The 22,568-nt window shown below is 40.0% G+C and overlaps 1 protein-coding gene across 1 annotated transcript in view; it reads right to left on the bottom strand.

Annotated features, from left to right (window-relative positions):
- spata20 (spermatogenesis associated 20) overlaps positions 1 to 22,568 on the bottom strand; it is a 57,283-nt gene that overhangs the window by 23,823 nt on the left and 10,892 nt on the right. Inside the window, exons 13-15 of the mRNA XM_080873896.1 lie at positions 12,650 to 12,858; positions 4,407 to 4,606; positions 1,002 to 1,082 (exon numbers count right to left, since the gene is read on the bottom strand). Coding sequence (XP_080730022.1) covers positions 1,002 to 1,082; positions 4,407 to 4,606; positions 12,650 to 12,858 — 490 coding nt within the window. The remainder of the gene's footprint in view (positions 1 to 1,001; positions 1,083 to 4,406; positions 4,607 to 12,649; positions 12,859 to 22,568) is intronic.

Here is a 22,568-nt window from a genome sequence, read left to right as displayed (position 1 = left end):
AAGCATGGCCTTTTTAAGTCAACTCAGATCTGACCACATCAGACGTAAAGGCAAATAGTCACATGAAATTTTCAATTTCATTACACCCACCCCCCCCACAGAATGACACAGAATACTAGAAACTAGTATTTTCACCTGAGATTTTTTATGTATTTTTTTGATAAACAAGTTACAGTAAGTAAAAGGTCTCTTTTATCTACATTCTGTTACTGGCTCATCTTCTAGCTTTGTTTCCTTTTGTGTCAAAATTTTCTAAAAAAGACATTTTTTTAACGCTCACAAATTGGAAACCTCTGGTGCTTGTTTGACAATCTTTTAGGTTTTACTCTAACATGTTCAGTTTACAAAGAAAGCAGGTTAAAGGCACTCCCACACTGGATTTTCACCACGGGTAACCTGCCATTATATACAATTTATGCTGTTGTTGTTTTTTTAACATTTATTATATTTAGTGTGAAACACAGAGAAACATTTTTTGTCTGAAAGCACTGAAAAATGTTGGCTAGCCACAGTGAATTTAAGACTGACTCAGACTGACAGCTGTCCAGTTCTTAACTACCAGCCTCCATCAGGGCTAGCAGGAAGACAAGTAAGGCCTTCACCGACTGCAGAGTTAAGATTTAGACCTACTGAGCCTTTCAATGTCAGCAACGGGCTTTAAGGTCAACTAATGCCCCCAAAGAGATAGCTGGGAAGTTATTACACTGAGGAGTGGAAAAGAGAGAAGCTCAGGCTGACCTTTAAAAAACCACACTTAAATCAGCCAACGCCACAGGCGCTGTTCTACGTTGGGCTCACTCTGCTTCTGTGTGTCAGTGTGTGTGCACGTTTAGAAGGTTAGTGCAAATCTGCTGCCTCCTTAAAGACACTGACGCTGGAGTAAATCAGCATGCGTCTACAAAGCTGAAAGCTGATCTTTGCTTTAGCGATTGGTGATATATTTTTCTCAGTTTGTCGAAATGATGCATCACTTTCAATCAAACATGATGTTGAAAGCTTACCTTATACGGGAGGAAGAGGGACTTGACTGCTGCTAGGAGACTTGTGGTATCTGGAGCATCCCTCTGGCCACAGATCACAATCTAAAAAAGATAAATAAAAAAAAATAGAAGAGGGAGGGTGAGGAAAAAAAGATTATGTGGATGAAAGAAGAAGGAAGAAAGAGGAAAGAAGTATAATAAGACCAAAGCAATGGGGGGGAAAGGTGACACGTGGGACGAGGAGATGGAGAGGAAGTGATATAGGTCAGTACTGTATTTGTAGCACTAACAAGGGAGGCAGGTGTTTTCTCTGGGATTGCCTTCCCCTGCTTTACTTCTCAGTTTGTTACCCTCGCGCTGTTACCCTGACCTGTCACCCTGTCATCTATGACAGACAAACCCCTAACTAATCCTGTTTTAGGCTCCTGTTATTCCCTTCTCTCACACGCTTTCAAACTTAAAATTTTCTTTGAGTGTTACAGAAACTTTGGGCTAACTCCTGCTGTGCCTGCTAGTTTTGGTGGTTTCAGGCTAAACTGAGGGTGTTAATATTTCAAAGCAGTTACATAACTGAACAGCTGAAATAATCCTTTAAATGCACAAGTCCTGTTTAAAAACAGGGGAAAATGATTAAGAGTCTGTGTGTCCAGGGATTAGATGTGCAGGGAGCTTAGAGAGGTGCTGTCCTCAGATGACCTACGGGCCATGAAATGGGGTGAAAAATATGTATCAACAAATTAGCTGCTTGCTTAAGGAGGACTCTTGTAAACAAATGTTTATCCAAACAGGGTTTATATGATGGGCGCTGAGCTTCCAAGTTAATAATGAAAAAGTAGCAGCGGGAGGAGAAACAGCACAGGACATAAATATTGTGAATGGTGAGGATATTGAAGGCTACTTGGCTCTAACTCCACTTTCATTAGTCAGTAAATTACACACACAGCCACTTTGTTCACAGTCTAACTCATGATTATTACTGGGATCGAGGTTTACCAATGAAGCTAAAGAAATACAACATTGTTTAAAAAAAATTCTTATTTTTTTAATTACTGCAAAACTTTCATACATTCCAGTTTCATTATATATAAAGTGAAAGATTTTTCATCCTTCATTTGATTTAGAACACTTCCTCAGCTTAAGGATGTGCGTGACTACTTGACTAGATGACTAACTGTCGCTGCTGGTTGGTACCAGACATTCTGCTCATTTAATCTAATTGTTAACATTTCAATCGATGCCAGCAATTTATTGTGTCGTAAAGGTTATGCATCCATGAGCCACCAGATGGAGCTGCAGCCCCAAGATCGCTGTAGAAACCCCCATAAATCTGTAAATCTAGGCTTGATCCTTTATTTAAGTCACTGCTAGTCAAGCTGGTTTGATAGTCTGATCGGACAAAGGAGGGAGAAAGGTTTCACCCACCACAGCAGGGCTGTAACTAAAGATTATTCATGTAGTGATCTAATTTGCCTTTTTCTTTAACTTTCTAAAACGGACCCATTCAGACCTGGCGTCACAGCTCCAGGGTGCGGGCGCTTTAAATAATCACGCACTGCGGTAGTGCTGTTGTGGGAGGAAAGCTCCACTTTGCACAATCTACATTTAATGTTTATCTTAATCTCTCATTTCCATTTTCTTCCGTCCTCCTTGTTTTGCGGTCAGTTACAAAAACACATTTACGTGGTACTAGCGTCTGATGCGTCGACAATAAATTTCTGCGCAGGCGATGTCGTCGATTATGCTGAGGAATAGTTGCAGCCCTACACCACACGCTCCTGTGCAGCCCCTCATTTAGTCGACTAAGAAATTAGTTGCCAGGAGCTGAGATCAATCAAAAACTGATTTACAATACAAAAACAACTTCTGAACACAATGTTACTTATTACTTTAAAAGCAGACACAAATGTGATATAAAAACAAAATGGACTTGACTGAACTAAAAAGCTCCCTGCTATCTTTTTTCATTAAATGAAAAATCGTTTTGATTTCAGGGAACAAAAATCGTAACTTTTTTTTTTTTTGTTCAGTAAAAGATGTTTAACAGTGATAACGTAAATGTGGGTCACAAACTGATCCAGGTGGGCCGCGCAGCATAATTTACAATAAATACCTAAAAAAATATATTTGATTCTTACAAACAAATTACATTTCAAGTGCACAGAAAAGCATCGTTTTAAAAGTCACACCTTTTAGACTTTTATACAACTTAATCCTGTTTGATAACTTTATAAAATTAGATGCACTTATTATTTAACCCTACAGGATAAAATCCTTTAGGATTGGTTTCAAAATCAACACATTTTTATTTTAAAAGTTTTGGGATTCTAAAGAACTTCTGAGGGTTTAAGGGGTTTCAAAATAACTTATTTTTTATTATTATTATTATTATTATTATTATTATTATTATTCAGGTTTTCAGACCATTTCCTGATCTTGAACTCATCTCACATTTCATAGTAACCAGGAAACTTAATTTGGAAAGAAAAACTAAGATTAAAACAAATGAATGACAAAACACGCACAGGAAACGTTTCATTTTTCATTTGTGAGACGATCAGAGTGACTAAAAGTTTTGTGTGTCCCATTTCAAACTGTGCCGTGGAAGTTTAGGAATGGCTGAAACACAATACAGTAAAGTACAGTACAGTAGGGCTGCTTGCTGTGATTTGCAATCGGAAGGAATAGTATACGTTATCTCTGTCTTTCACTTTTTGCAATATTTGTTATTATAAAAAAAGTCAACAAACAGACATGACTTTAGGCTCTGGTTGCTTCATGGCATCTGTAGTTTGACCAACTAAAGAGAGAACTTTATTACCCAAATATGCAAACATCATCAATCAATAAAACTTTATTTGCAGTGCTGTGGAGAGATGTAGTGGAATAGTTTCATACTGATTCACGTTCACTTTACTGCATGGTTACTGAGTATACAAGAGAATCAGTTAAATCTGTTTCACCAGCTTCTTGTTCAGCTTTTGTTTCTGCTATGCCACATCATTTTCTTCAGTTTTTGTTTACCGCTAAATGCAAATTGCATGACAAACTGTGTTTGCACAATACATCATTCAAGCAGAAACCTTTGCCTTTAGTGGGTGGATGCAAAAATCAATTTGGGCTGGCAGCCTGGCAAACACCTGCTCTCCAAGCCAACCTGGCTTTTAGGACAACTGTCTTTGGCTAACACCAATCAACAGTGGCACTTTAAATGGTAATATTAAATCAAGACTACTTTGACTATCCTACCAATACCAATTGTAAAGTATTATCTGGTTGTCATAGTAACTAAAACCCACCAGTAGCCCTGATTCCTACATGCAAAACTCAAAAGACTTTAATAACCGGTGAACTCACAGGACAACATAAATCCTTCTGGTGCCTGAACTTGTTCCCCTTCATGATCATGTGTGTTAGTTTCAAACTCACCTGTTTAAGTGTGTAGTGCTGGGCCATAAGAGCTCGCACCATTTCAGGCAACGCTATGGGAACAGTGGTCAGACGGTCAGAGAATGCCGTCAGTAGCTGCTGGGACTTCTGGAGCCACTCCTGTCTTCCAGTGTAGTGGGACAGACGAAGGAGGTTGAATGCTGAGACTGAGTTAGCACTGGGCTCAGCTCCATCCTGATCTGAGACGCAAAGACAAACAAAAGATGCTCAACAGTTACAGTCTAAGACCTTGAATATACTCTGAATCAAGAAAACAGAGGAGTTATTTAAATGAAACCGAGTATAAAGTTATAGTCACACTAAAACCGTGGTCAGAGATTTCAGCATGAGCATATTTATTGCACAATTGTGCAAAGAATTTGCAAACTCACTGGCTTTGAACGACTCCTCTGAAGATACACTTCAGTTGTTTGGAGACAGGCTGCTTTTCACCAGGCAACGTGCAATAAAAATACTCACAGCAACTACTTGCAAATTGTTCACCGATAGCAAAAAACTTCAATGCAATTACCAGGCGACCAGTGATTATTCCTAGTTACAGAGATGTTGCCATCCTATTTTTACTCTAGTGTGACTGAGCCATAAGACGGGGATTAGGACTTGATACAAAACAGACTCACTCACAACACAACTCATTTATTGTTATCTGAAACAAGGTCCTGGGAAGGTGCACAAAAAACAATAATCAACTTAAGCATTATTTTGTCTTTTAGATATTCTTCACTAAAGTTGGCTTCAATTTTTGCCCAGTGACTGCATTGAAGTCTTTTGCTGTCGGTGACCGACTGAAACTGAATGTTTGAACATTCAGTTGTGGAAACACAGGTATTGCCCACTAAGTTCAGCAAATTGTCCTCTTTTTTTTGTTTGTTTGTTTAAAATGCCAACATCAATCAACAAAAGCTTCTTTTTTATTTTTCAATTTTATTTTTAATGAAAAAAATCATTTTAAAAAAATAATAAAAAATGAATGCAGGTTTAGGAAATTTCATGCTTAATTTTTCAGACTCAGATTATGCTCAGTGTTTTATAAACTCTATGGCATAGCAATGCGTTGTACGTTATTTTTAACTAATGTGATTTGTCTAAACATGAACAAACATTAAAAGTTTCGCTTTTAAATCCAGAATGATGCCATGCTTGTAATCCAAATGTGGATGCAATGCCTTTCTGTGTGATGTGATGGACACAACAGATAACCCTATGAATGGCTCTGTTCAGTGACTGGTCCTTATCATTCATATCAGTGTCTAATGAGAACCTGGAAGGTGATGTTCCCATAACCTCTGCCCTTGCTACATGATTGCTTCTCAGGCCTGAGTTCTGTGTTTCTGAATGTGTGTGAGTGTGCTTTTTATTGTCCAACACAATTTACTCTTTAAGTTAAACTGCACATTTTGAGCAAAACCTGGAAATGTAGAGTTGTAGAGTTCTGACTTCTAAGTATTTACAGCAAAATGGCCCTACACAGCCACACAGCTGTCCTGTACACTGCATATTCAATATGTTTTATAATGAGCACGAATTACCATCATCCATGCGTGACTGAAATGCAGAAATACTTTGATTTGCATGTTTCTGGACTCCACAGCAAGGAAGTTTCAGCACACACACACACACACACACACACACTGTAAACACACACAGAGGTTTAACCTGAGAGTCTGTTTGCTTTCAACATTTCACATCTCATCTCTTAAGGATCCCCATGGAAGGAGGGCAGATGAAGGCGTGACAGTACTGCTTCCAAACAGACACACACATAGAAAACTTGCTGTCAGCACAGAAACACACACTCACTGCAGTAAAGCACTACTTAAGACTTTTATCAGTTTTTTAAAGTCTACAAAAACAGCTGAAGCAGTCTCAAGTTGATGTATCCTGTATTTTTCTGTCTTTTTAAATGGGAATACATCTGACAATGCACTGTGACCACGAGAGACAAAAAGTGTTTTCACAAACAACTGATTTTCAACTACAAAACAAAGACGGATATTGTGCATAATTGCAACCTTAGTCTTCAAAAACAAATACACACAAGGGAGGCTGAGGCGAGGGGATGTAGAGTGGCAGCATAGTGGGGTAATCCGTCTTGCGGTGACAGGCCACGCTGCTGGGACCGGCGTCCACACTGCAGCGGGTGTAGCGTCACTAATGGGCTTCAACCCCACACAGCGCCGCCACCATAATGGCTCCGTCAATCCTCTCAGATGAGAGAGCTCTCACGTGTCAGCTTCGATAAACACACACAGATGCAGGTGTGACGGCGCGCAGGGACAAGCGCTCCAAAACACACAAGCTCAGGCTGCCATCATCTCTGATCTGTCCCACATTTCATAATAAAAATAACAATCACCAAAAGATCTGCATTTCCAACTGAAAAATGATGAATCCTGTCATGGAGGAAAAGAAAAGATGTAACGTGAGATCCATTTGGAAGGGAGAAAGACGAGCCTACTGACTGTATTAGTAAGGAGAAAAAAAATTAACTGAGTCGAGATGACAAAAGAGTTATGAATAAAAATACAAGTGGGAGTAGGAAGCTGTTGAAATAGATGGTCCCTGTCAGACAGAGCAGCTTGGGAGCAAAAACAAATAGGCAACTACATCCAAATTGGAATCTACAGATCAAAGGTGCATGTCAGCACGTAGACAAAGTGTCAGTTTCTCTGACATGCCAGCAGCCATCAGTTACAGAAGTGGATTGGCAACTGAAGAAAGGCTGGAGTGCACATCCAGGCCAGGACCATTTATTTTTATATTCCCAGTCCTTTGGTACCAAAAAAAATATCTCCTTTTTCTACAGATTTGCAACATTAAAGAAGTTCTTGAGGAAAAGTTTTTTTGTTTTTTACGAGCTAAGCAAAAAGTATAGACCAGGGATCGGCAACCTGCGGCTCCAGAGCCGCATGCGGCTCTTTAGTCCTTGTACTGCGGCTCCGCGTGGTCTGGGAAAATAAATTAGAAGTATTTAGCTGAAGTGTGTTTTATTTGTGATTAGTTATTTTTTTAACTTGTAGTTCTAAATTGGAAGATTATTGTGATATTGAAATATAAAATAAAATTATATTTTATTATTTTTTCATCGCTCAAAATAAGCGTCACACTCGCGGAAGCCGGTATACCCGCCGAAGCGCCGTGCATTTATCGAGACTTTCAACCCCAGGTAGGCCAATTATGGATCTTCAGATCCACATTATGTCAGCAGCTGTTCTCCACCGTGAACTATGTTAAAAACAAACACCGCTCACGCCTCACAGATGACAGCTTACAGTCCTGCGTAAAGATGAAAGTGACTTAATAAAGCCCCGATTTTCAGACGCTGTGCGCGGAGGTTCAGGAGCGGAAGTCCCATTGTAAACATACCACGCAGACCCGACGATGTTTCCATGAACGTGCTTTTCAGCATCTCTTTATTGACCACTTTTCACACACGGTTGCTGTACGCATACAGCCGGCTGTAGCTTTTCAGCTCACAGCCCTACACACACCAACACAACAGCCGAGAGCACAGACGTTAAGGCGGCGAGGCGAGATTGCGGGTGCCGCTCAGGTGCGTCCGCCTCCCCTGCAGCGGCATTGCAGACGATGCCCCGCCACACACATCAACCTGGTAAAATACATATTTAGGCAGAATTTTGCAAATATCTATTTTTCATCTTTTAGCAGCATAGTGCTTTTTTTCCAATTGTTTTTTCAAAGTCAGGTCAAGGCTCCAAAAGCCCAAAGGCGATATAAGGGGGCCTCACAACAGTTTTTGTTTGCTGGATCATTTTAGTTCAGCTGGGTGTCTTTCCTTTTGTTATATTTCTTTAAGAGTTCAAAATGTGTTAATTACATAAATAAAATGTAATTTTCTCTGTAGCACTTCATGGATTTCATAAGCAACACACCTTAGTTGAAGCATAAAGGTAAAAAACAAAACAAAATAATATATGCAGTGTTATCTTCATTTTAGATGTCAAAAAGTATTTGCGGCTCCCAGTGTTTCTTTTGCGTGGAAACCGGGTCCAAGTGGCTCTTTGGGTGTTAAAGGTTGCAGACCCCTGGTATAGACCATTATATTTTCAGACACTGTACAGAATATGTATATATGCGGATGGGTTTCTTGGACATTTGTTTATATTTAACGGCGCAGCGAGTCTCTTTACAGAAACTCTTTAAATCTTTTAGCTTTCTTGGCTAACAGATTAGCTACCTGCTTAGCTACCTGAAGCTTGAGCTCCTTCCACAGACGTTTACAGGACTGAGGTCTGGAGACTGGCTAGCCTTGTTTGGAAGAACAGATATGTTGAGTGTGACCCAAAGAACATATCTGTTCTTCCAAACATGGCAGGTTAGGTTGATGTGAGTGAGTTTCATCTGACCGCAGCACTTATTCCAAGCCTTCTCTGAATTATTTAGCTGTTCAATGGGAAAGTTAAGATTTGGTCTTGCCGACCATGGCGGACAGACTGGAATGGAAGAAACTAATTCTGTGGACAGGTGTGCTTTACACACATAACACATTGAGATCAGGAGTATCTGTAATTGACTGATTGTTTGTAACGTGGCACACAACCAATCAGTGGGAACCAGAATTCTGGCTGGGCTGTAGGGAATCAAGTACTTCACTTTCACTTAATGAGACGCAAATCTATTTATAACTTTTATGTAATGTGTTTTTTCTGAACTTTTGGTTAATATTCCGTCTCACTTAATTAAAATGAAACCATCATAAAAAATAGAGACTGTTCATTTCTTAGTAAATGAGCAAACTTACAAATTCAGCAAGTGACCAAATAATATTTTCCCGCACTCTAAGTAACAGCTAAGAAGGCACTAATATTTTAATCACCAAAACTAAGCACAAACTTCTGGGATGGCCAGCAACCCATAATAGTAGTTACATAATTCATTTAAAAATTCTCCAACAGCACACACACTAAGGGGGGGGGGGGGGGGGGTGTCAGTAGACACTATAACTGTCTGTCTTGGGACACCTATCAGTCAAAGTGACTGTGCCCCGAACGTGACTATCCAGCTGGAAAAGTTGGAAAAATTCACCCAATTCAGGATTGAATCTCTGAAACAGCAGGCTGTCAGTCTGTCTGCACAGTGCTACTTCTTCTACTTCTATAGTAATACACTGTTTCATCACTACCTTTTACATAAGAAGATTTTAATTAGCAAAACTTTAGGCATCTAAAGGAATTATTTCTACAAAACTCCAAACTTTCCACTGCAGGAAAGGTTTAAGTTCTTAGTGGAAAACAAGGTTAGACAACATTTTTCATTTTTAGTGGCCATTCGTGTACCTTGTTCAATCTATTTCTAACCTTTTTAATCATTCAATTTATTCTCTACAGTTATATGCCAATTTTAGATTAGATCAGATATTTTCAGTGCATTTGTGATAAATAACGAACAAACACATAAATACTGGCCTTACACAGCTTGTCCACTAGGGGCCTGGCCCAAATGTCCCACATCTCATCACAGCTCCATCAATCACTTATATTATGTTAGATATTGCTGAAAATATTGTCCTCAAAGGTTTCCTGCACCATGCTGATGCTAGTCTAATGCAATGCCACCTGTTTTGTCATTTACCAGGTTCAAAATCATTGTAAAGCTGAGGCACAGGACCAGGTCAAAGACAAGACTTCAGTCACTGGGAAATCAGTAGGATTGTTTCTGGGTTGGGTTTCATTTCCTCAAGCAGAAAACAGATTTTTATTTATCGAATAGCCTGAAACAAAACAACACTCTAGTACTGTTTGTAAGGAAAACTATTTGCGGCCCAATTGTGCTTATATTTGTAATCAACATGAAAAGGCCCATACTGAGGAAGGAAAAGAAACAAACCCTACAAGGCTAAAAGGTAAGTACGAGGGCAGCAAGGAAGAACATGTAATAATTGGAAAAGAATGAAGATGTAAGCAAGATGAGAGCAGGCAGAAGCAGAAGGTGGGTTTGAGATTCCCACTGCAGATTGTCGTCCTGTTCCAGCCTGTCAGGAGCAGATGGACTGAGAGACAGAAAGAAGACATATTTGACAGGCCTGGTGATCAAAGTAGCCGAAGAATCAGAGCATCAGTCTTTGAGTGCTTTCAAGTTGAAGAGGTTCAGCTTGAATGAGTGAGGCTTTTACAGTGCTGAAGGTAGATAGGAGGAGGTCAATACTCCTCTGCTCCCCTCTTTTATCCTCCAGCTATTCATCAGTCTATCCACCAATCTGTGCCTTCTTGCCTTTTCACTAACATTTAAAGTGTAGCAATAGAGGGAGACTGACAGAGATATTACAGACGAGGCTTCCATCGTGTTAAGATCCAAATCGATCAATAAGGTGGAAGATATACATAGGCGAGAAAGAGATGGACGGTACATGAAAAGATGAGCAATTAATGATTACGCTCATCCAGTAACTCAGCATCCATTCATGCCTCCTCTGTTTGTTTAACTCAGTGTGGTCAACTTCTGCCAATTTCCAATTCTGCAGACACATCTCAAACTTAGTATTTATTCATCTCTCTGAGCTACATCCTCACACTTTGCCTGAGCCGCAGCGGTATTCTGCAGTAGTGCTATTAATCTTTCACCTGTTTGTCAATCCAACCTGCATCTTTAAACACACTTGCCACATGCCCCACAGTAGCAGCACCAGTTTGTTATTTATGTTCTAACAGCTCAACAGAACTTCCAATATTACAGCAGATGTGTGTACATGCCTGTAGCACTTTCGGCCTGTTGCTTAGTCGACTGGCATCATTTTCTGATGTCACATTTGACTCCATGTGTATCCAAAGCTTGAACCCTTCTCAGTTTGTTAATCACTTGACTTATTTTTCTACTGCTTGACAGGAGCAGCTGGAAGCTTAAAAAAAAAACATTACATGACTGCTTAACAAAATTACCCTAAGTTTTCTACAGACATTTGTGAGCCCAGGAGAATGGACGTTAAAGACTTTTCCTGATCACCTCTGTGCTCATCTAACAACACAATCACTGCATTCGAGCACTCGTGCTCCTTTCAGTTACTAATCTGGGCAAATCTTCAGGTCTAATATCAAAACTGTTGTTCCTTGAAGACCCACTTAAAGCTATTCAAGACCACAGACTTCCATTTAACACACTTTTGACTCCATGGCTAATCTGCCTCTTTGTATAAACTGTATATTATCCATAGGACTTAAAGTCAGAGGAGCTGACTATAGGGTTCATATAGTGGTTATAGATCGGTCGGTGTGTGTGTGTGTGTGTGTGTGTGTGTGAGAGATCATTAAGGTAGATACATTATATCTCTTATATGTAGTGTATGTTGAAACTTTACAGAGCAGTTAGATTTCTAGAGGGTTAAAATACAACATTCAAAAACACTAGCAAGTTTTTAAACAGAAGAAGTTAGTTATTCAGTATGAGTCACAAAAAATGCTAAATACAAACTGTGATGTTTTTGTTGGCTTTCATATTTTAGAAACAAAAGACGTATGAATCACTATAGCTCAGAGTACAATCACTCAAATTGTCCGCTCTATGACACTGTAAAATCACACTCCTTGCGGATTCCTAATTGCCACAGGCGACATTACCATCATGCTCTGACATGATGGTAATGTCTTCCAGAGTTATGTATTTAAATTCACTACTAATATTGTAGACACAGGTAAGATAACAGAGATTTCAGATATCTAAGTAGTTTATTTTCATTTTATAAGAAAGAAATCATGTTTGCCTCAACACCCATACTGAGATGATCTACCAATCTATCAGCACCTACATTTCCACTCCAGGTACCTATTCTGTCCCTGAAACTTCAAAGAAAGAAAAGGTTCCTTTACACTGTTGTTCATATGTGATTCCACTTCAGTCTGAAGAACCTCAGAGATTAGGCAAATTAGTTCACTGATGTAGAAACAGCTATTCTGACAAGACTTTCTAAAAACATGGCAAACCAGACGTTCCAGCTGTGTAAGCCTCTCTTGTCTTGCTCAAACAGAGCAATCAAAAGCTGTGCTTGGGCCAGATTTAAATGTTATCTTTATAAAAAGTAAGTTATCCTAACAAAAAGCAGTCACCACTCACACATCCCTAAACTTCCAGAATGTGCCAACCCCCCTGAGCAGGGACTTTGCTGGGGGTAAGATATTGTAGTTCTTATTGAAGTTAAGTGCATTGAGCATCTTCAAATGTTCCTATGGTAAAAAAAAAAAAAAAAAGCAGCTAATGCATCCATCCCTCACCCTCTTTCAGCTGCAGCAGTACTGTGCTGTCAGTGGGATCACTGCAGAAGTAGCCTCCGCCCTGATCATCCCAGAACAACACGTCCTGCCTCAGCTGCAGCTCCTCAGCCCACTGCAGCCACTCTGTTTGTAGCGTGGCCTCGTACAGGTCCAGCAAACCACATATGATGAAGGCATAGTCATCCAGGAAGCCAGAGATAGACGGAGATCTGCAGAGCGCAGAGGGAGAAAGTGAAAATCAGAGGAGCAGGAGAGGAGAGTGGGAATCAGGACAATTTTCATTAAGAATTTATTGATCGATGCGCTGACATGAGTTACTTTTAGTGAACTAGTTTTGCTTTGTTTTTTTCTCCATTCCATGCTTTACTTTTTTATACTGCCTGAGGAAGACAAACAGCCAGATGCTAAAGAAATGTGGAGGGACTGCCTTACAAAGGCATTACAAAGAGCCTGAAGGAGATACTTGGGACAATCCACGACTACATTATAATACACATAGTTAGCTGAGTATAATCACTTCCTGAAGCATTTTTCTCAATGTGTAATTATTCATCTGTGTTTCTATAGTAAAGGCAAAGACATTCGCATAGGCACACAACTGCATACATAAGATGTCTGACGTTTGAAGTAACTCTTTTTCCTCCTCCACTTCATTCAGACGAGTTCTTTTGTCCTACCAATTTCTACCAAAATCATTCTCTGTCAGTGAAATTGATTCTGATTTATTGTTCAAGACTTGTCCTTCACAATGTTGCTACTGAGTCGCTGCAAATCAGCTTCTAAATTCGAGGGTTATTCCACCCCGTGCTACTTTTCCCCTCCAATTCTTATGACGGCACCCCGTCTGAGTGAGTGCATGGGGACAGACGTTGTTTTTTGAGTTTGAAACATAAATAATTCCTTCCAGCAACTTGATGTAAGTAAGTATCCAAAACATACAAGTTTCATTTATATAATTTTTAAGGGATCTTATACCTGTTTTCACTCTTGTATACTTTTCATACAAGTTTCACACAAGACATAAATCTTATAAAGTTTGTATCTATATATCTTTTCCATATGGGGTACACGTACTGGAAAATTATTTACTAGGACTCACCTATCACGCGACTGGAGAGCGCAAACTCCGCCATTGTCGTTTTCCATCAAACACTCGTTAAAACAGCAACCTACAGGTATGTTAGCGCACTCATCCCTGACTGTCCGAGGGAAGGGCGGGGTCACACGTTGAAACAGACGCAAGGCAGCCCAGGCGGGGAAATTTTTCTTTTACATTTTGCGACTCATATTATTTCTCTATCTGATAAGAAAACTATTCAATCAGATAGTTATTTGTGGTGAATGAAATACAGTTACACTTTCAAGCACTTTTAAGCGCCACATCTAAAAATTCAAGCACTTTTCAAACCTTGAAAAGACAACATTAAAATTCAAGCATTTTCAAGTATTTCAAGCACCCGTACGAACCCTGTTACAAGTCCTTTAAGATGCCCAGACAAATATTCCTTGAGATTGATAAAGAAATTATAAGAAATCTTGACCATAAGAATTCAAGCTGTGCTGAAGAATAAATCTGGTCATTCCAGTTATTGCTTGACAGAACTGTGAAAACTCGTTTTTTGCCTCATATTCTGTACTTCCATTTATGCTTGCACGTTTCAGTAAATCGCTGCATTCATTTCCCACTTTCCTTACAAAATATAAAGAAATTTTACACTGGCTTAATACTTTTGCACAGTACTGAGCTTATAAAGCAGATATATATACAGTAGGGGTGCAACGATATTCGTATCGATATTGAACCGTTCGATACAGTGCTTTCGGTTCGGTACGCATATGTATCGAACAATACAACATTTGTAATTTATTTTATCAACTTTCCTTCCGACGATGCTGTCTGTGTTGAGCGCTCAGTGAATCTGCGTTCGACTACTCCGCCTAGGCTGCACTGTCGAGCGCAGATCCACTGAGCGCTCCACACAGACAGCATAGTCAGGAGGAAGAGCGCAGGGCAAGCTAGCGAGACAGAAGTTAAGCTCTCCTTGCAAGATGGACCTCCCCCACCCTCATTCAGATCTGGCGTTTGGAATTATTTTGGTTTTCATGTGACGTATGACCCTGAAGGTAAGCAAGTCATGGACTAAAGTAAAACAGTATGTTGGATGTGCCATGCAATGCTTAATTAACTAGTGTGTTAGCGCAGTTAGCTCGTTAACGTGTTGGCCGTCTAGCCCCATGCACGGGGCGATCGGCGGTAGCTCGTTAACGGAGATTTGCCGTGTTGTGGCGTTAAGGTCATTTCAACGAGATTAACCTGAAAGCACTAGTGGGAACACAACGAATATGACTGCACATTTACACCGACATCATCCTAGTGCAAAGACAAAAACAACAAGCATGCTACTAACTTTAGCCGAGTCATTTAGACAGCCGTTAGCACAGGATTCTCCTTATGCTGCTGAGAATATAGCCCAGAAGAAGCGGATAGTATAGCTTTTATTTTGGAAAGAGACATTTCTCTGTAATAAACTCTCTTTTCCAAAGATGAGTGATTCCTCAATCAGATACAGGGCTTGCAAAATCGCTAGCCCGACGTCCCGGAGCTAGCGATCTTTCCAGTCGGGCTACAAAAATCTCTCTGCCCTGCCCGTCGGGCTATTGTAGGAAAAATATATGTCAATGCTTTTGCATTCTTTCAGAAATGTAGCTGGGTAATTATGTCATTGGCATCGGTGAGCCACTGTCAATATGTGACATATTGAAATCGCGTTTGAATTTGCGCTTGTTTTTTTGCTTTCACTTTGCAATGACAGCACTGATCTGTGAGTGATGATAATTTGTGCACCAATTCCTCTGACATCGTCTTATTAATCGTTAGCTTACTATGCAAACATGACAAGTGAAATCTCCCACAGCAAGCTTAAACATGTGAGAGGTTGATCACGCAGAGAATCGCTGAGCTTATGTGAGTGCGTGTGTAAAAGCAGCAGGATTTATATTTCAGTTCTGCTGAGCCAAATAAGACAGGTCGGGGTGAAGAAGTGACAGCCAAAGAAAAGCTTACCACAAAACGGAGAAGTTATGACAAATGAGACTATAAGGCAAAAAGAAAGTGCAGCTTTATGGTTTCATGGACAAAAGAATTTCTGTGGCTGCAATATGACGAGCTAAATAACCAGGGCTGCACATAAGTGGTCCGCAGGTGCGCATTCGCTGTCAAAATAAAAAACGCGCACAAGGGTTAGGGTTAAATTTAAAAACTGTACTTTTGAGTTAAAATATATATTTATAATTTTAATAAATGAAAAATTAAAAAGGCATGAACATTTTTTTTGTATCGAAAAAATATTGAACCGTGACACCAAAGTATCGAACCGAACCGAACCGTGAATTTTGTGTATCGTTGCACCCCTAATATACAGGGCTCTAGAGTGCGACCAATTTGGTCACAAATGCAACCAAATTTTTCAGTGGTGCGACTAAAAAAACAAACATTTGGTTGCACCTGTGAGACCAAATGTTCGGGTAGCAAAAAAAAATAAAATAAAATAAATATGCAACCTTCCCTGTGGTCAACAACAGACACACATTTTGCCCCTATCGTGGACTAAACCAATCAGAGATAGTCAGGGGCGGGACCTCTCTGAATGGCCGTGGTCCAGTTGAAAGTGCAGGTGGAAGTGGGAGGTGAGTAGCTTGAATAAAGCGATATCAATTCATTAAATCCTGACTTTTAAATATAACTGTGTTTTGCCAGAAACGCCACAAAACCATTTCAACAACAACCAAACAGCAGATGAGAGCAGGTACACGGATTCTACACAAAGACGTAAACACAGAGCGGACCGACGCATCAGAATCAGCTTTGTCTTTCTCGGCTTTCTCACCCGACGGCCCGTAGACGGACACGCTGTCGGAGCTTAGCGATTCTGATGCGTCCGGTCCGCGCTGTGTTTACGTCTTTTTGCGCTGATTCTGAGCTGCAGGTTTTGTCTCTCCAACCAAAATTCACCAAAGAAGCAGCAAACTACGCTTCACATTTGATCAATGTCGTCACAAATTTTGCTGTTTTGCTTCCACGACTATTAAAATCACACTTCATGCACAGCTAGCTCGCTCTCTCTCTCTCTCTCTGTACTTCAAGAACAGTTTCTCGTCTCCAATCTCTGTTTTCTGTATTATTCATTCGCTTATTGCCCACCAGTCTACCGTTGTTTACAGCGCTGTGGCTGCTGTCTTTTTCTTTTCTTTTTTTCACTTTTTTTCACTTTTTTCACTTAAATGACCTCGGACAAGAAAGCCTGTTTTTTCTGTTGTTCAATACTAGAGCTGGGCGATAGAACGATAACGATATGTATCGCGATATAACTTTTACTCGATAGAGAAATTAAGCTATCGCGATAGACCTCGCCGCTCTTGTCCTCAAAAAAAAAAAAAAAAAAAAAAAAGGTCAGCCAATCCAAATTAAGTAGCGCAGAGCCGAACCAATCACAGCCGCAGCGTCACGTCGCGTGACTTGTTACCGTATAGCACAAGTGCCAAGCCGCACGTGTGTTTGTTTGGGAAGCAGCCAGCGGGTAATGGAGCCAGCGCGTAATGGAGGAAATGAGTGTGCCGACTAGAAAAATCAACCGAGCGTGACCGAAGAGAAAACAGATGATGGTTCCAACGCCGGAGAGATTGTTGAACGGAAGAGCCAAAGAAGTTCCGTAGTGTGAAGGTATTTCGGCTATTTCAAGTCTGACAAAAAAACAGAGTAGCGTGCACTGTAAATTGTGCCGAAAGCAAGTCTGGAAATACAATAAACTGGTGCATGCGTCACACTGTGCGCCACGTTATTGTTTCGGTGAAATGAATTTCTACAATACTGTTACTGTTAATTCTACTCTCTGCAGTGTTTAAATGCTTACATATACACACAGTTACTGTCCCTCCACACATACGACTCGGTTCTGCTTCTATGCCCCAGCTTTGTTTACTTTTTCCCACCGAGGCTTCTAGACTTCTGATTGGCCAGCATTTCGGCACGGTTAGGAATCTAGCGCCACCTGCTGCTTTGGCATGTTCATAGCAGCGTTTTCCTTCATTTCTGCCTTTATGTGTGGACGGGATTATTTTTTAAAACGAAAACGGAAAATCTCCGTTTTCAAAAATACCCGTGTACGTGTGGACGTAGCCTCAGTCTCTGACTGGAAGCGCTAATTCGTCATTCGGCTTTTGTCAGACTAAAGTAACTGTTAAAACTGTTTGAAAAGCTAAGCTATACAACAAGGAGAGATTGAGAATTTCCTTTTAGGTCTCAGTTTATTTGATATTGACAAAAGTTAGTCAGTTTTGTCTGTTCTTCTGTAAAACAAACTAAGATTTATTTTTAGAATTAATATTTTGTTTCTAAGTGGAATTGACAATTTAGTCTGTTTCGTTTGTTCTATTTTGAAACTTAAACGCTTTAGCGGCTGCCTTTTGTGTAGTTTGCAATATTTGCCTTTATTTATCTGAAAAAGTCTCATGTTCCTTAAGTACATCTACCCTGTTGAACTTATTATGGGGAATAAATATTTAAATAAAAACAAGCTGCTGATTATTTCACATTTTACTTGTGAGCAACGGCACATTTAAATCTTACAAATATAGTTATTTGGCTTATATCATGATAGATATCGTTATCGCCTGAAATGAAAAAAACATATCGTGATATGAAAAAATCTCATATCGCCCAGCTCTATTCAATACTGAAGAAATTGAAACTTTATATGCAGAACATTGTAGAATATTTTTAAGGTTATCTGCTATAAAAAGCCAGACCAGGAAAATCTCCTTCATGTTTTTCTGTGTTTTATTCTCAGTTACTTTCACACAAAGGCATCTGCTGTGATGTTCACAATTGTGATGAAGTCAGTACTGATAAATGATCAGAATTATAATATTTCTGACTGTCTGAGGCTAAGTTGAATCGAATCGGGACTTTGAAAACCGGAATCGAATGGATTATAGAAATCAGTGATGATACCCAGCCCTAGTGAGCAGCCTAGCCACGACAGAAGTGGATGTAGCTGTAATAGGAAAAGAACTATTGCTAACTTTTCTGTTAAGTTAAGGCCTGATCCTTCTGAAATTCATAGCCAGTGCTCTGACACGGTGTCATCAATCTTTGAATGCTGAAAAAGCACAGTGTATCCAGAAAAACACATTATATTATATAAATTATTATACAATTTGTGTGCGCCTAACTTTTGTGCCGGTACACCCATGGCAAAAAGTTAGTCTAGAGCCCTGATATATAATAATGAGAAGTTTATTTCCCTAAAATCTTTGTTGCATGAGCCTCATGAAGTCTGGGTCTTTAGAAACACCCACACTATGCAGTGATTTAGAAAACTACTGCAGTATTGGCACAGAGTGTCTGCTGGTGCAAAGTCTTTAAATTGAAAACTTAAAAACAACAAAAAAACATTTTAAATTACATTTAACATCAGACACATCAAATATTGTTTTTCAATAGAACACAATCTCAACCTTCCCTACACTCACACACAGACATTACTAAGCCAGCTTCTGAATCATTTTTGTTTTCTTAGTTTAAAAAACAAAACAAAAGAGGACAACAGCCTTTTCAGTCACACAGCAACATGTCATCTGGCTGGGGTGACTCCAGCCACAGGCGAGCGCTAAAGACGACCTCACTAACACACAAACACAAAAATGTAAAAAGCCTTTCAGAAATACTCGACAGCCTTTTTATTCACACCTTCAACAGCCCGTGTTAAATGAGTCATTTCCCTGAGAGCAAAGATAAAACACCTTGTCAGTCTACTGTATCATAGCACCGCGGGGGACACTTTTAGAATGATGGCTTCATCATGGTTCCCAGATACACAGGCACTCACTTCCCACTAAATAAAGCTTAGATGGAGGAACTTACTGGGGTGATGTGGGTCACAGAAAGGCAACGGGTCCCATCGTTTTAACAACAGCACTGACCTTTATGTTCGAGTCTAATTTAATATGTTTGCTCGTCCCACAGAACGTGCTGCTTGAGGAGTCAATTACATATGAAAAAACACAATTGTGAACAAAGGAGAGACAAAAATAAAACACAGAAGGAGATTCCCCTTTCTGAGTCATTAATAAAACAATGTAGCTAACCCTAACAGAAGCCTATGATACTCTGCAGACCCTTGAAATTAATTTGAATGCCCTCATCTAATTGCTCTTTATGCGCCAGCCCATCAGCGTGTGTGGGATTGTGTATAAAACTGTAATTGAACGGCAGTGAGGTGGAAAAAGAATAACTGCTTATGACACTATTAGAGTGCAGTCAAAATCACATTTGATTATTGGCTCAAAAAGTTTGAATTTGCATTACTACATATTATTGTGATCTTTGGAAAAACAAGCAAACAGACCCACACAGTAATGACAGGCTCATGCTTAAAAAGCCAGATTCATTTTAGCACAAGAAAATAACATTTAATTTAAACTGCAACAGTCATTGAATGAAAACAAACCATCCTTAAAACTAACATCATTAAAAATCAAATCAAATTGGTGGGCATTGGGGGGGTGGGGCTTGGAGCCTATCCCAGCTACCATAGTGCGACGGGCAGAGTACACCCTGGACAGGTCGCGAGCCTGATGCAAGGCTAACATTAAACTAAAACAAAATAAAATAAATTAGGGGGCTCCACTATAGGTCAGCTGGTTGACCAGGCAATACATATGCCCCAACAAGGGTCTGGGCTCCATTTCTCCCCACACAATTTCATCTGGCCCCACCCTTTCTTCCTACTTTGGATAGTACAGAGTAGACTGCAGTCTAATAATTCTACAATGCCAAAAAAGAAATCTTAAAAAAACAACTAATTGAGAAGTTATCTCTGCTAAGTGTAGTGCTGAAGAGGCTACAGCAGCAGCCTGAGTAATGAGTCAACATCACCAGTGACCCACTTGCCATGGCTATACTGGATCCATTGTCATGCCTTCCTTTGGTTCCTAAAGACCTTGGTGATACTCTTCATGATCAGCTCCTCAACATTACCACGGCCTATTAACCCAGTTAGCCCGAGCACCTACTATTCCTCCTGGTAAATTAGCGCACGGCCCATATGTGCCTGGCCTGGTGTGACAGAGTGATTTACCAATGTACAGAAAGTAAACCACCCCTGAGAAAAGGGCTTTGGTAAGCACTCTCAGTGCCGACCCCATCTTGAATTGGAACATTATGAATGAGACACAGGCTGTGGAAGACAGAGGCTCGTGGTGTCTATCTGTTTATATGTGTGTTTAAAATTGCATGCATTTCATGCTGTGATGTGGGCTTCCTGGCATATTTTTCTGCTGATTCGGCCATACTGCATACTCACTCATTTGTAGTAACTAGGACATAGGGCTAGCCAACAGAACGGGGACACCTGGAGTGATGGTGTAGAATCAACAAGAGACTCTGTTCGTTCCGCTGTGTTTGTCACACTGATGAGAAATTCTGTTTGTATTTGGTCGTCTTGGCCATTTCAACACAAAAACCAGAGCTTAAGCTTAACAGTATTAGCTTAACTCTGTGCCATCTTCCACTTCATGTTAGGCTTAACTGTAAAAGGTTAAAAATCAAACACGGCACCCCGTAAAAGAAAACAGTCATTCTAAGACAAAACAGATTTTGTACTGTTGCTATGTAGGCTGAAAAAAACTCATCACGAGTCATTCAACAGGCGTCTTTAACCCAGTTAACACAGGGCCAGTCTTGTCTCAGATAGACAAAATGATAGAAACTAAAAGAGAAAAACTAATTACTGACCTGCAGCATGTAAATGTGGCTTTGCTATAACCAGGTTACTAGAATGCATGTGAACATGTTCTCTGATTTCTCAGAGTAACCTGATTTATCCAGATATAACCGTTTCCTGTTTGCATATAAACAGCCATCTCAGTACAGAACTACTGCGTACCGCTCCTCTACTACAAAGTGGAAAAAAAAACATTTTCCACATCCTATTTAACAATGTCACACAGTACAAAAGGGACAAAGCTGTCTGTCATTTGGCATTGAGAAGCTCAAGATTATAACCTCATATCATCTCAATCATCAACATCTGGAAAAATCCTGGTGTGGAGGATCATCCCTTGCAATTAGGCCTGGGTCTCCAGTTCTAACAGGACAGTCTTCAAAGACCACACAGTCATCAGCCTGAAGGTAGAAAGACTGAGATTCTAGACCACAGAGTGAGAGATTAGAAACCTGACGTTATGATGTGACGTCTAAAGGCCCCTGAGAGAACTTCCAGCGGAAACAACCAGAACTCTGATGTGTTCCAGCAAACTCAAACTTTTTCTGGCAACGCGTTGATTACAACTCGGCCACCTTGGGAACTCTGTCTGCCACCCAAAAATGAAAATCAAGTTGAAGGATCACCGCTGGAGAAGATCCAGTAGATGAAGGCACAAGTGTCCACTAAAACCTAAAAATAGCAAAATGCTCAAAACAGTCTAGAGGCACAACAACAGGAATATGTTAAAGGAGAAATCAACCAAACCCAAAATCAGCTAAGGCTTTTCATTTTTGTGGGCCCAAATACTGGATCAGACCTTATAAATCTAGCAAACACTTCAAGAAAGCAAAGGAAACTCAGACAAATACAGGAGTATTTCCTTTGTGGTCTTCTGCTTTCTCATAAGAACTAAAACATTCAACAACTCTCTCGGCCGAGGAGGACTCAATTTAGCACAACTTGTTTAGTGCAGTGGGTTCAGCAAACCTTTACTTTCCATAAATCATATTCATTTCATTTTGGTTTCACTCCATAACCTTCCCGCCTCACCTGCAATGACTCTATGCCCTACCCGTGAGGCTCGCTAAACTTCAGGAAAAAAGCACACATGCAGTGTCTCTGAGAGAATTTTGTACTACAGATGCATCGAATCA

The sequence above is a fragment of the Rhamphochromis sp. 'chilingali' genome (assembly GCF_963969265.1).
Source record: "Rhamphochromis sp. 'chilingali' genome assembly, chromosome: 22".
NCBI classification, from domain to species: Eukaryota; Metazoa; Chordata; class Actinopteri; order Cichliformes; family Cichlidae; genus Rhamphochromis; species Rhamphochromis sp. 'chilingali'.
This window is presented reverse-complemented; position numbering and strand designations above follow the sequence as displayed.